Source organism: Gymnogyps californianus, unplaced genomic scaffold (genome assembly GCF_018139145.2).
Source record: "Gymnogyps californianus isolate 813 unplaced genomic scaffold, ASM1813914v2 HiC_scaffold_34, whole genome shotgun sequence".
Lineage (NCBI taxonomy): Eukaryota > Metazoa > Chordata > Aves > Accipitriformes > Cathartidae > Gymnogyps > Gymnogyps californianus.
The window spans coordinates 158,581-171,496 of record NW_026114224.1 but is presented as its reverse complement, the minus strand read 5'-3'; the positions used below and the strand labels follow the sequence as shown (position 1 = coordinate 171,496).

General features: G+C 63.2%; 1 protein-coding gene across 1 annotated transcript; it reads left to right on the top strand.

Annotated features, from left to right (window-relative positions):
- The first annotated feature begins 5,732 nt into the window (after positions 1–5,732).
- Positions 5,733–12,084, top strand: CSRNP2 (cysteine and serine rich nuclear protein 2). Its single transcript, XM_050914304.1, has 6 exons — positions 5,733–5,956; positions 6,111–6,573; positions 8,316–8,573; positions 9,096–9,355; positions 10,585–10,881; positions 11,138–12,084. Exons 3-6 carry the CDS (start codon positions 8,423–8,425, stop codon positions 12,020–12,022), a joined length of 1,593 nt encoding a protein of 530 aa, XP_050770261.1. The 5' UTR covers positions 5,733–5,956; positions 6,111–6,573; positions 8,316–8,422; the 3' UTR covers positions 12,023–12,084.
- The last annotated feature ends 832 nt before the right edge of the window (positions 12,085–12,916 follow it).

Genomic DNA, 12,916 nt, shown 5'->3' with positions numbered 1-12,916 from the left:
GTAAACTCTTTGTATTGGTGTTGCTGGGTGCGTGCGGCCGATTTTAATCCATCGGATGAGGAAAATGCCGGCGAAGTGGTTTCTTGTGCGTGGCGGCTCCCGGAGGAGAACGAAAGCCCGCAGATGGACGGGGTAGCAACTGGGCCAGTCCTTCCCCCGGCCGCGGCTGCCGGCTGGAAACAAGGGGGGGGGAGACGGAGGGGTCGGAGTGGGGGGGGTAACAAAGAGGATTTTTTAATCCTACAACTTGACCTGCTTATTAGTTAATAACTCGGCTGATCCGTAATCCGGGGGGAAACGCCGCGGCCGCTGGCCGAGCTCGCCTCGGGAGGAGCGTGTCGGAGGGGCTGCCAAGCCGAGGTGAGCGCGGGGGTCTCATGGAAGGGGGCGGGGGGAGAAGCCGAAGCGGGGAGACCCCGGGGAGCTGCTCCGGCTCCTTGGGGCCCGCAGCCCTGTTCAGCCTTGCGGTGGGAGCCTGGGGGCGAGGAAGACGGAGCGGGGGGCTCGCTGCCTTTTGGGGGGGGGGTCGGCCGGCTGCCGCGGTGCCCCCGAGCCGGGGCGGGGGGGCTGGGGCCAGGCCGTGGCTGGTGGAGCCCCCCCCCCCCGCGGGGAGCCCCCCCGCCCCTGGAGCTGCAGCCGGCCCCCGACTGCTGAAATAAGGCGCTTTGGGGCTCTTCCCGCTGTTTCCAGCCCCGCTAATCTCTTGTCTAGACTCCGCCGCCGCCGCCGGGCAGCTCCCGGCCGCCCCCCTCCTCCAGCTGCGCTCCCCCAGAGCCCGGGGCTGCGGCCTGCAGCCCCCCCCCAGTAGCAGATTCGGGGGGCTCCCCTTGTCCCCCCCCCCCATCCCCTTCAGGCCCTTCCCCAGCCCTGGAGGGGGTGAAGCCCCCCAAGCCCTGAGCTGGGGGCGGAGGGGAGCGGGCCCGGCCTCACCCCCCCGCCCCAAACCTCCGCGCTTCGCCCCCCCCCCACTTCCGCACTACATTTCCCGGCGTGCCCCGCGGCCGCGCCTCCCGCTCCCCGCCGCCGGACTCGCTTTCCCAGCTTGCCCCGCGGCGCGGGCGGTGGCGGGGAGGGAGGGGGCGTGCCCGTCACGTGACGCGGGGTATATAAGGGGCGGCGCAGCGCCGGCGGCCCCATTGTTGTCGGCGAGCGGCGGCGGGGCGGGTCCGCGCGGCCGCAGCCCCAGCGCGCGCCCAGCCGCCCCCGGGAGCCGCCCCCGGGAGCCGCCCCGCCGACCCCCGCCCGTGGGGACCCGGTGAGTGGGGGGGGGGGTCCCCGCCGCGCTGCCCCTCACCCGCCCCGGCGGGCTGGGGGGGCCCGGAGGGGCTGGGGGGGGCGGCCTGTCCCTCCTCCTGCAGCTGGGGGCCTATAGGGGCTGGGGGGGGCCTTACAGCTGGGGGGGGCTATAGGGGGTGGGGGGGCTTTTCTAGCTGGGGGGGCCTACAGAGGATGCAGGGGTCTATAGGGGATGGGGGGGACCTTACAGCTGGGGAACCTATAGGGGATGGGGGGCCTTTTCTAGCTGGGGGCCTATAGAGGATACAGGGACCTATAGGGGATGGGGGGAACCTTACAGCGGGGGGAGCCTATAGGGGATGCCAGGGCCTATAGGGGATGGCGGGGCTTTTCTAGCTGGTGGGAGCTATAGAGGATGTGGAGGGCCCTTCCAGCTGGGGAGCCTATAGGGGATGTGGGGGCCTTTTCTGGCTGGGGGGCTGTAGAGGATGCAGGGGCCCACCTTCCAGCTGGAGAACCTATAGGGGATATGGGGGATCCCTACACCTGTAGGCCTATAGGGGATGGAGGGGGCCCTTACAGCTGGGGCTCTCCCCTCTCCTGTTTTTTGGGGCCTGTAAGGGATGTGGGGCCCTCTGATGTTTGGGGGGGCCTATAGGGGATGTGGGGGACCCTTGCAGCTGGGGCTCTCCCCTCTCCTGTACCTGGGGGGGCCCAGCAGGGGTATGGGGGGCTTTTATATCCAAGGGCCCTATGGAGGACGCGGGGTGCCCTTATAGCTGCTTTGTCCTCTAGCTGGGAACCTATAGGGGACGTGGGGGGAGCCGTACGGGTGGGGGGCACACAGTGCAGGGGCTATGGGAGTCATGCTGGGGTGGAGCCAGGGTTGGGGGGGGACCCCCGTGGGGTGGTGGGAAGGAGCTGGTGATGATGGTGATGATGGTGGGATGCAGGTTGGCCTGGAGGAGGAGGAGCCATCATGGGGGTCCTGGTCTGGTGTCCCCGAAGGCGGGGAGGGGCCCTTGCGCGGGGCGGTTGCCCCCGTGGCGGGCGGTGAGGAGGGGGCTGGGATGTCCCCCCCGCTCTTGGTGGGGTGGCGGTGGGACCTCTGCCAGCCCGCGAGGGAGAAGGTTCCTCCTTGCCCAGCCCTGGCTGCGCCGGGGCCCCGACCCTCCCCAGGGTGACCGTGGCCGGAGCCGAGGCCTGTGCAGGAGCCGGAGGTGACCCCGATGGTCCGGAGTCCCACGAGCTCGGGTGCCCCGTGGTCCCCTCGCAGCATGGTGGCCAGGACCAGCTGCCTCTAGCCGTCCTTAGCCACGGCCGCTGTCTGGAGGGAGCCCCGGAGCCCGCGTCGGCCGGCGCACGAGGTCTTGCCCCTCTCGCCCAGGTGTGAAGAGTACCCAGGAGCGAGGGTTCAGCTCAGCAACCCCGCGCTCACCCTCAGGAAGAGCCGGACCAGTGGGACAACCGCGGTGACGTTCTCCTACTGCCCTGCCCTCGGCCTTCGCTCTCAGGGTCTCCCTCTGCCCTCGGCGTCGGGGTCTCCCTCGGCGTCGGGGTCTCCCTCGGCGTCGGGGTCTCCCTCGGCGTCGGGGTCTCCCTCGCCCTCAGGGTCTCTGGATTGAGGCGTTCTGCGGAGCCACCACGCGCCGTGTGGGGTGGACGCCCCTTTATGACTTGATTCTGGCGACGGGCGAAGGGACGGAGCGGGGTTTTTTTTGGGACCAGCCTTTTCGGTAGCGCCCGCCTGACCCTCCCCAGGAGGTGGGGCGGCAGCGTGGGAAGATCTGCCCGCCTTCAGCAGGCACGCCGAGGTGATTCGGGGCTCTAGGACAACCCGGACCCATTGCTGCTGATTGTGATGCTGGTTGCGTAAGCGCAGGCTCCGGCGCCAGCGGTGCTTGAGCCGTGGGAGCTGTAGCCTAGATTTACTCGTTAGCTGCATTCGTTAGCAATAGCGTAGAAGAGAAAACCGAATCTTCTGCCGTTTGTCATAAAAATCCAAAGCCGGTCGCTCGCTGAAGTGCCGGTGGTGTAAGGACCGACCCACCGGCTGAACTCGGATCTCCGGCGTGCCGACCGGCCGCAGCATCCCTGAAACGCAGCCCAGCAAATCCATCAACCTTCTGGCTACGGAGGCCAACGGCCGAATCCTTTGGGAAAGCCTCCGACGACTCATTTGTAAACGAGCCGAACTGCTGAACTCGTCGCGGTGGCCGAGCAGCCGTCCCTTCCATCCCCACCGGGGTGGAAATTATTTAATCTTGTTTCTGGGCTCATCGATACAAGCTTCTGCCCTAATTCCGGCCCCGGGATAACGCCTGGATTTGAGGGGCCGCAGGGCAGGCGCGGTGCGTGCCGTGCTGGGCGGTGAGCGGGTAGAGGTGCCTCCGGATCCGACCATTTTTGCCGGCTCCTGGTTTAATTCTGCAGTGATTATCAAGTGTTAGCTGAATTTTTTGCCCCTCGGAGCGGGGTTTACGTGCTCCGCTGTGTCCGGCCACGTGCTCAAGCGTGCCGGACCCTTCCCAAGCGGTGCCGAACCTAAACCAAAGCCCCTCTGCCATCCCGGGGGGGTTCTGTGGGGGCTCCCCATCCCATCGGCCGTCCTTGAGGAGGTGAGCTGCTTTATTTGCTCTTCGGAGGAAGCATGGAGCGAGGGTTCGGGTTCCCCGTGGGTTTCTGTTTGCTTTCCCTCGGTGATAAACGCCCGTTTCCCCGTCCTCGGTGGGGCCGGGGCTTTGCCGTACGACCCCGGGGGGCTTTGGGGCGATGGTGGGAGCTGCTTTTCCACTTCCCGGGGAGCGCTGAAGGGTGTTTTATTCTGCGCGACCGCAAAGCTACGGGGCTGTGGTTGCTTTTGGGGCTGGCGGCGAGCGGGGGGTGCTCGGCACCTCGGCACACTCCCCCCCCCGACGTCACGGCGCGATGCTCTGCAGTGATGCTGCCGTGTCATCCCCAGCCGTGCTAATCCTGCTGCATAATTGGTAACGAGGGAGAGCGCCGAGCTGGGGGGCGACTGCCGGAGGGGGAGCCCCTTTTTGGGTGGGTTTCACCCGGGGGCGAGGCGTTTTCCCGTTGAAATCGTTGCTGAGAGCCGTCCTTATCGCGGGGGGCAGGGGGGGAAATACGAAATTGCAGGCTGGCTCCTTCCAGCCGCCGGCGCTGCCTTTGCGCTCCAGCGTCACCTTCCTGGGAGACGCCGAGCGCTGCGACGGAATAAAATGGGCTCCTCCGGTTATTCCTCAGTTATATTTTTCTGGCTTTATCCTTAAGCGCCGTGATCCTGTCTTAAATACACCCGTTCTCAACCCGGACGGGGTCGGGATGCTTCTCCGATGCTTCTCCCTTAGCCCAGGGATCTCTCCCTGTATATATATATGCATACATTTTTCTTCCTTCTTGCATATCATTCCCATCCTCTCTGTGTCCGGCTGCTGAAATAATCCCGCGTCCTTGTATTTGACACCTCTGCTACCTCGAAACCCCGGGAGGCTTTGTCAGGATCCGCTTTTGGCTCTTGCTTTTTACAGGAAACTTATTTAAACCAGCCTCCCCCCAAAACCCGCTGCTGGAGGGGTGCCGTTAAAGCAGTGTTCGGAGGGGAGTAAATACGAGAAGGAAATCTTGAGCATCCTCCAGGTTACTTGGTCCCAGAGCCCTTGATCCATGCGTGATTTTTGGGAGCCATCACAAAATCTACAGGATGCTCAGAGGGTCCCTGCCTGGTAATTACTAATTAATTACTCATTACTCTGAATATCTGGAAATAAAACCGCTCGTCGCTCTGGAATTGCGATTTCGGTCTCCGCCTGGACAAGCTGCGATGGAGGAGCAGCCCGGCAGCGTGTCCGACGTGGATCGAGGATCATCGGAGGCGACGCCGGAATCACGGGAGGCGAAATGAAACTCGTTAGCGGGACCCGGACCGAGGGTGGCGGATCCGCTGGCGTCGGCAAACGAGCTTTGGGGACCACGGAGCATCCCTCACCCAGAGATGCTCCCGCCCTTCCGCCTCTCCCGAAAGCTGGGAACCGGCAAACCAGGAGCGTGGGGTTTTTCGCAGCATGACAGCGTTAATTCCTCGTGATGATTTGGGCTTGTTAATCAACCTTGGATGAGCTTCGAGCCGGCCGGTTTTCCCGATCCGATCTTGGAGCCCCACGGCTGGACCGGCTCTGTCTCGGGAGGCTCTTTGCATCCGTGATCACACGAGTCCCGCCTCTCTCCTGAACCCCTCCCTGCTCCCAAAGGCAATTCCAGCAACGGCTGACAAGGAAAAAATTAATATTTTCAGTTGAGCTCCTTTCGGTGTGGTTTAATAGCGGAAAGAAGGGGAATCGGGGTTGCGTGGCCCCTTCCTCGCAGTACTTGAGTCAGGTTTTTTTCTTTCCCCATCCCAAATCCCCTCCTTGGGGCTTTATCTCCATTTAAAAACCGAGCAAAACCCGCAAACGCTTTATTTGCATTTTTTCCCTCGACTCTCGCCACCGTCGCTAACAGATTTATTCTATTATTTTTTTTTTTCCCTGGCTGTGTCTTTGGTTCCGGAGGTGAGGAGGAGAGGCTTTCCCTGCGGGATGAGCCTGGGATGAGCATCCCTGCCGTAGGGAGGACACCGGCTCTTTGCCTGCTCCCTCCTTAAACCTTCGCTTAAGCCAGACGCCGACCTCAGGGCCAAAAGTCCTCGCCCTGCTGCAGAGCAGAGTCCAGCGCAATGGTGAGGGTCTCCCCTCCTCCCTCGGGGAAGCTCCGGGGACTTCTCCGGGCACGCAGCCCCTGCTCCGTGCCGGGTCTCGGGGGCTTCTGAGCTGCCGGGCTCGCCTTTGCGCCCTGCGTGTTTTCAAATGTGGGGTTTTTTATTTCCACAAAAGGGTAATTGGAGCTAATCAATGAATGAAACTGGCCTTCGCGTCGCACGGAGGCAGCTGCCGCCGCGCCGATGGAGGAGGAGGAGGAGGAAGAGGATGCCCGGATGGGCAGGGAAGCTTCTGCCGTGGAGAAATGAGATGAAAACTTCATTTTCCGGCTGCCTCATCGCCTGTGGCGTCTCCCTGAGCTCCCCGCTGCTCGCCGTCCTCAGCCCCAGCCGTCCCTCGAGGCAGCACCCCCGGGTGGGTGCCCACCCTGCCGGCTTTGGCTGCTTGTCCCCCAGCTCTGGGGCAGTTTTGACGCCCGCCCCAGCGCAGGGAGTTGGTCTTTTTATAAGAAACACGATTAATACGAACCATCTCCCGATGGATCCATGGCGGGAAGGATCCAGGCTCCATCTCCGGCCGGTGTGCGATGCTGCAGGTCGGGGTGTCCACCCGGACGCCGTCACTGATTTTCCTCACTGTAAGCGCCCGAGGGAGAGGGGTTTGAGATGATATTTTGAAGATCTGCTTTGGAGGGAACGGGAGAAACCACAGAGACTCTCCTCGTTAATTATCTCCTTCCTAAAGCAAGGCTGACGAAGTTGGCTGAGCCCCGGGACGAGCGTCGCCATGCAGGCAGCACCCGCAGGAGCCCGGCCAGGGACCTCCTGGGCGCAGAAAGGGGGCTGTTTTGGGGGGATGGAGGTGGTAAAAGAAGGTGGGGGGGTCAGGGACGTGGTGGCAACGATGCTCAAGCGGGTGTTTTCCACCTCCGCTTTTCCCCTCGGATCGTGTGCGGGATCGGTGTCATTAAATCAGCTCCTTAATTGGGCTGACGCTTACGCTGGTTCAACAGCTGCTTCCCCCCCCCGCCCTTTAGCAACAGGATTAAGCAATTTGTCTCCAAAAAAAATACCCCAAAAAGCTGTATTTAAACCCAAGCCGTGGCATCCGTGGGCTGGGAAGTCGCGCCCTGCTTGGGGGCTTCGCCGTGGCCCCGCTGCGGCTTTGGCACCGGCGCATCCTTTTGGGGGGAGAAGAAGGGCACTGGCGTTTCCTTTTTGGCTTTAAAGATGCTGGAGGCGATGCAGAGCCCATCCCTGAGCTTTATCCGGGTGCGGGCAGTGCTTCCCGCTGCCCGTTTGCCACCGAATCGCATCCGAAGACCCTCTGATCTGTGCCACCACCCCCCCATCCCTGCGGCCGCTGTGTCCCGGGGTTCCGCAGGGATGCCGTTGGCTGACATGCTTTTTTCCGAAGCCGGTTGTTCCGTTGCCATGAGAACGGCGGTTGGAGCGGAGGGAACACAAAGCGGAGAGGAGAGGAGATGAGATGGCACAACCGGGTGGGTGCTGGGCTCCCGCTTCTCGCTCCAGCCTGGCCCTGGGGACGGGGACGAGGGATGCCCTGGGCTCGGTTCAAAAGCAGAAGCCGCTGGTGACCCGAAAGCATCGGGAGGACGTGGAGCGACGCTCGCCAGTCTTCCCACCGCAGCAATCGGCTCCCAAAAATTCCTCGCCCAAACTGGAGCCGAGCGTTTCCCGGCTTCCCACGGGCAAGCCGCCTTTTTTTGGAGCACGTAGGCATTGACAAGGGGGCAGGAAAATGCCAGAGACGCTCACAGCAAAATCCTACGGGGGCTTATTCCCTTCCTACATCTCGGATGGAGCCGTGGATCCGGCGTCAGCGACGGATCGGTAACCCCCGGCGCATCCCGATGTCGTTTGAAGCTTTAGGGTTTTTTAGGGAAGGAGTTAGTGGGAGTGCCGAGCCGCCGGCAAAGGTTATTTCACGGGCGAAGCGCGCGGTGGTCGGCTGTGCCAGGGCGGCGCGAGCTCCTTTCTTTATAAAACCGGCGTCTCCTTTTGCTTTCGGTTAATTCGGTTACGAATCGGTTTAGAACGGAAGAGTTCAGTTGGAAGGGAGCTGCAGCCGTCACCCTGCCCAACCGCCTGACCCCGCCAGGGCTGCCCCAAAATTAAAGGATCTCATTAAATAATATTAAATAACCGCGCGCAGCTCCCTCCTGCAGACCAGACGCGGGGAGGACGGGCTCGCCTCGGAGAACCGCAGTAACGCGTCGGGGATCGGCGGCTTTATCCGGGCTGGGGAGGGCAGGGATGGGGAGAAGCTGCTCTTAAGAGCCAGGGAAACCTTTCCTGGTTATCCCGAGTGATGCTGGCTTATCCGAAATACCGTTACGGCTTCTTGCCTTCTCCGCAGGGACGCGGTGAGCCCGCCGGCAGCTCCGGGGGCCGGCACGGGAGAGCTGGTGGCAAAGCGCCGCCCCCCCTCGCCGCCCGCCGGCTCTCCATGCGAACCGCGGCCAAATGGATGCGATCGCGAGCGCCGGCCTCAAGAGGAAGTTTGAGGATGCGGACGTGGGCTCGCCGGGCTCCAACTCGGACGACGAGATCTCCAACAGCGACAGCGCCGATAGCTGCGACAGCGTCAACCCCTCCAGCTCCACCGGCTTCATACGTGAGTGGTCGGGGACGGTCCCCGTCCGTGTTCCCAGCCTCCGGGTGCCTCTGCCGTCGAGCACTCGGCACTCGGATGTGGGGCTGGCTCCGCTTTTCCCCTCTTCATCCCTTATAACCTGTTTGGGGTGATGAGCAGAGACCTACTCACCGGTCCCATGAGGACGGGTCGCACCAGACCCCGGGGAATTTCAAATATCAGACCCCAAACAGGTTGTCCGAGGTCCATCCCGGACCTTTTCTGTCCCCGCTCCCGGCATTCGCCCCTGCTGAGATATTTTGGTGGCCGAACGGGGCGTAGGGCTATGGGGATTAACGGGGTCGGGCTAGGTGGCGTCGGAGGGAAGAGCGCAGCCCGTGCGGACACGGCCGTCACCCAAAGGCAGCTCAGGGCCACCGGCACAAGCTCGACCTGCTCCTGGGAGCAGAAAAGCCACTTTCCAGCGGGGTGGGAGGTCTTTGTGGGACCCCCGAGGGGTTTTTGGTGCTCCTAACAGCCCCTCGCTGGCTTCCCCCGCCGCAGCCACCTCCATCCTGAAGCGGCAGAAGCAGCTTCGCAGGAAGAATGTCCGCTTCGATCAAGTGACCGTCTACTACTTCGCCCGACGGCAGGGCTTCACCAGCGTCCCCAGCCAGGGCGGCAGCTCCCTGGGCATGGCCCAACGCCACAACTCCGTCCGCCGCTACACGCTCTGTGAGTTCGCCCAGGAGCAGGAGGTGAATCACCGGGAGATCCTACGGGAGCACCTCAAGGAAGAGAAACTCCACGCCAAGAAAATGAAGGTATATTGCTGGGGAAGCGGGGCGTGGCTGGTGAAATCCGGGCGATGCCGCAGCCTGGAAACACCTCGCGGAGCTTTGGTGGAGCTTGAGCATAAGCCAGGTCGGAGGAGAGAGATCCAGGCTGCCATTTCACATCGGCTGGCGATGGATTTATTGCTGCTAAACTCTTCTTTTTTTTATTCTTTTACTTCTTTTTTGTGTCGGTGCTGCGCCCGCACGCAGGGCCGGCCGGGCAGCATCAACCTGTGCCAGGTTCGGAGCTGTTAGCCAAACCTCGCCAGGTCCATGCCGGTAGAAATTCCAGTCTGGGAGGAGGCAGTCGGGCTGCGTCGGGGGAAGATGGGGATCTCGGGCGGCTCTGCCTGTTTTCCAGCCCGTTCCCCGGGTCGGGTCTGTGCCCTCGGGCGTTGCCCGGAGGCTGGGCTCCGCTCAGCAGGATGCTCTGCAGAGCCCGTCATCCGGCTCCCGCTGCCGTGACAGCCTGCTTTGGGCAAAGGGACGCAAATCCAGGCGGCCGCCTCTTTATTTTCTGAATTTTTTGAATTTTTTTTTTTTTTTTTTCAACATAGGCTTTTCCACCAGCTCCTCAGGAGGCCGTGGACCTCTCCGCCCACTGCCTCCGCGTGTGCCGGCTTTCAGAGGGCTGGGGACCCCCGTTTATCCTCAGTGCCAAGATTTGGGGGTTTTTGAGCGCGTGGGGAGGAAGGGAGTTTGAAGGACCAGAGCAGGGAGGCGGAAGGCGCGTTGCAGGATCCGGCTCTGGCCCCTCCGTTGCTTTCAAACCTCGTTTTCCCCCGGCGGGGGGATGCTCTGCAGCTCCGCTGCTGCCGCCGCTCTCCCGGGACCCTGGTATTTCAAGCAGCAGCGACCTCCTTTTATCTTACTATTTGCAGAGCGCCGTAGCGGAGGGAAGAAGGACAAGGGATTCTCTGCTTTGAATTCTTTTATTATTTAATTTTTTTCTCCCTCCCTTCTCCCGTAAACTGCCGCGAGCCCGCCCGCAGTCTGGCTGGGGGGGAATGGCACGGGGGCGGCTCTGTTGGGGGCTCAGCTCGCCGTGTCGGACCCTGCTTGGTGCTGGGGGACAAGGGAAGGCTCTGAGCCGGGTGGCGGGTGGTCGGTAGGGGACCAGGAGCCGGAATGGAGGGACGTACATCCTCCATCCTGCCTCATCGCCGGGGTTCGGCGTCCCCCCGGGTGGGCACTGACTCTGCCCCGCTGCTCCGCAGCTCACCAAGAACGGCACGGTGGAGTCGGAGGAGGCGGACGGCCTGACGCTGGAGGACGTCTCGGACGACGACATCGACGTGGAGAACATGGAGGTGGACGACTATTTCTTCCTGCAGCCACTGCCCACCAAACGCCGCCGAGCTCTGCTGCGAGCCTCCGGTGTTCACCGCATCGACGCCGAGGAGAAGCAGGAGCTACGGGCCATCCGCCTATCCCGGGAGGAGTGCGGCTGCGACTGCCGCCTCTACTGCGACCCGGAGGCCTGCGCCTGCAGCCAGGCGGGGATTAAATGCCAGGTGAGTCGGGGAAGGAGATGCTGGTGGTGAAACTGGGTTGCCAGGGCTCATCCTGGTGCCGGCATGCTCTCCTTGGGTGCCGGCTGCTCCTGGAGGGGCTGGGGTGCAGCTCCATCTTGTTATGGGGACACCTCGCAGGGGAAAAACTTCCCCCAGTGCCAAATCCCTGATGTCGGGCAGCGCCAGGGTGGATTTTAGGCTCTGGGGAGGGATCCTCTGGGATCCTGGAGTTGCCACGTCTCCGTCTCCCTGCCAGGTGGATCGCATGTCCTTCCCCTGCGGCTGCTCCCGCGACGGTTGCGGTAACATGGCCGGTCGGATCGAATTCAATCCCATCCGAGTGCGGACTCACTACCTCCACACCATCATGAAGCTGGAGCTGGAGAACAAGCGTCAGGGCGGGCGGCCACCGGCGCCGGAGGAGGAGGCGGCCGCCGCCGCTGCCGCTCACGGCTCCGCCAGCGACTGGCTGGGGCCGCAGCCGGCCGAAACGCAGGACTTCCAGGAGTTCATGGCGGAGAACGAGACGGCTGTCATGCACTTGCAAACGGCAGAGGAGTTGGAGAGGCTGAAGGCTGAGGAAGACTCCAGCAACAGCTCCGGCGTGGAGAGCTTGGGCGTTTGTATCCTGGAGGAGCCCCTGGCCGTGCCAGAGGGTTTGTGCCCGGCTCTCGCCGCCCCCATCCTCATCCAAGCCCAGTTACCTCCGGGCTCGTCCGTCCTTTGCTTTGCCGACGGCTCGGAGCAGGCGGCCTCGGTGGTGGGCAACCAGCCCTACTTGAACGATGGGCCCGTGGTCTACTACCAGGTGGAGCAGAGGCCGGTGCTGGGTGCCAAGGGCGAGAGCAGCCCGGCGGAGCCGCCGGCACCGTCCTCCTGCCCGGGCGAGAAGGACCTCGGCGTCCTCCCCGTCCCCGTGGTGACTTGCAGCCGAGCCGCCGCTGCTGCGAGCAAGGGGGAAGCATCCAAAAATCCTCCCTCGTCCCCGGAGGCTGCGCCGTCCTCCGAGGGCTGCCGAGCGGCGGCTGCTCCCCGCTGCCCAGGCTCCCTGTCCCCCCTGCCACCGGAGCAAGCCCCGGAGCGGGCGCACGAGCCGCCCTCCGCTGAGGAGCGCTCGCTGGGGCCCGTCCTGCCCGTGTGAGCCGCCCCGTCCCCGCCTCGGCGCTCGTTTATTTATTGACAATAATATTTTATGGACCAGCAGCGGCCAGTGGTGGTTATTTAATTGCGGGGGGGTGGGGGGGGGGGGGAGAGCAGGGGCTGCTTTGTACAGAGGATTTTCAACGGCGTCCCCTCGCCCGGTGCCAGGAGCCTTTTGCTTGCCCAGCAGAGACGGTTTTCATGGCTCGGCCGATGCCAGCGGCCACTCGGTTGCCACCCGTGCACTGGGACATGCCTGACCTGGAGCCTCCTGCTTCCCATGGCTGCTCCTTCCCGTCCTCCGTCCCCTGAGCTGCCCCCCACCACAGCCTCGGGCTGCCAGGAGACCTCTGCCCTCTGTTTTTTAAGGAAAAAAGACCTTTTTTCCTGTTTTTTTTTTCCTTTAATGAATGTTTACCAGGCTGTGTCACAACCCAGCACCTCCGAGTGATGCTCCCCCTTCCCTACGGCACTGCCCTGCCGGACACCGCAGCCGGCATGAGGGGCCAGGATGGATCGGGAAGGACCTGGAGCCGGCGGGGAGGCTCCAATTGCACAAGAGAGGCGAGCCCGCGGCCTGCAAACTCTCCTAGAAAATTCGGGGGGGGTTTAACCACCTGGATTTGAAGAGTTTGAGCCCTTCGTGGCTGTGGCATGACTGTGATGGAGAACCGTGTCTGTCTGTCTGTCCCCGTGCTCCATGCTGGCCCCGAGGAACGGTCAAGGCAACCGGCTGCCGCATCCCTCGGCCAGGCAGTAAAAGCACTTTCCATCCCCACATCCACGGTTCCCCCAGCGCCGGGATGGGGCCCCCCCTTTGCCTCCTGCGGCAACCGGCCCCGTTGAAGGCCTCTGCGCTGCATCTCGAGGGGCAGGGCCGGGGGGGCGGCACTTC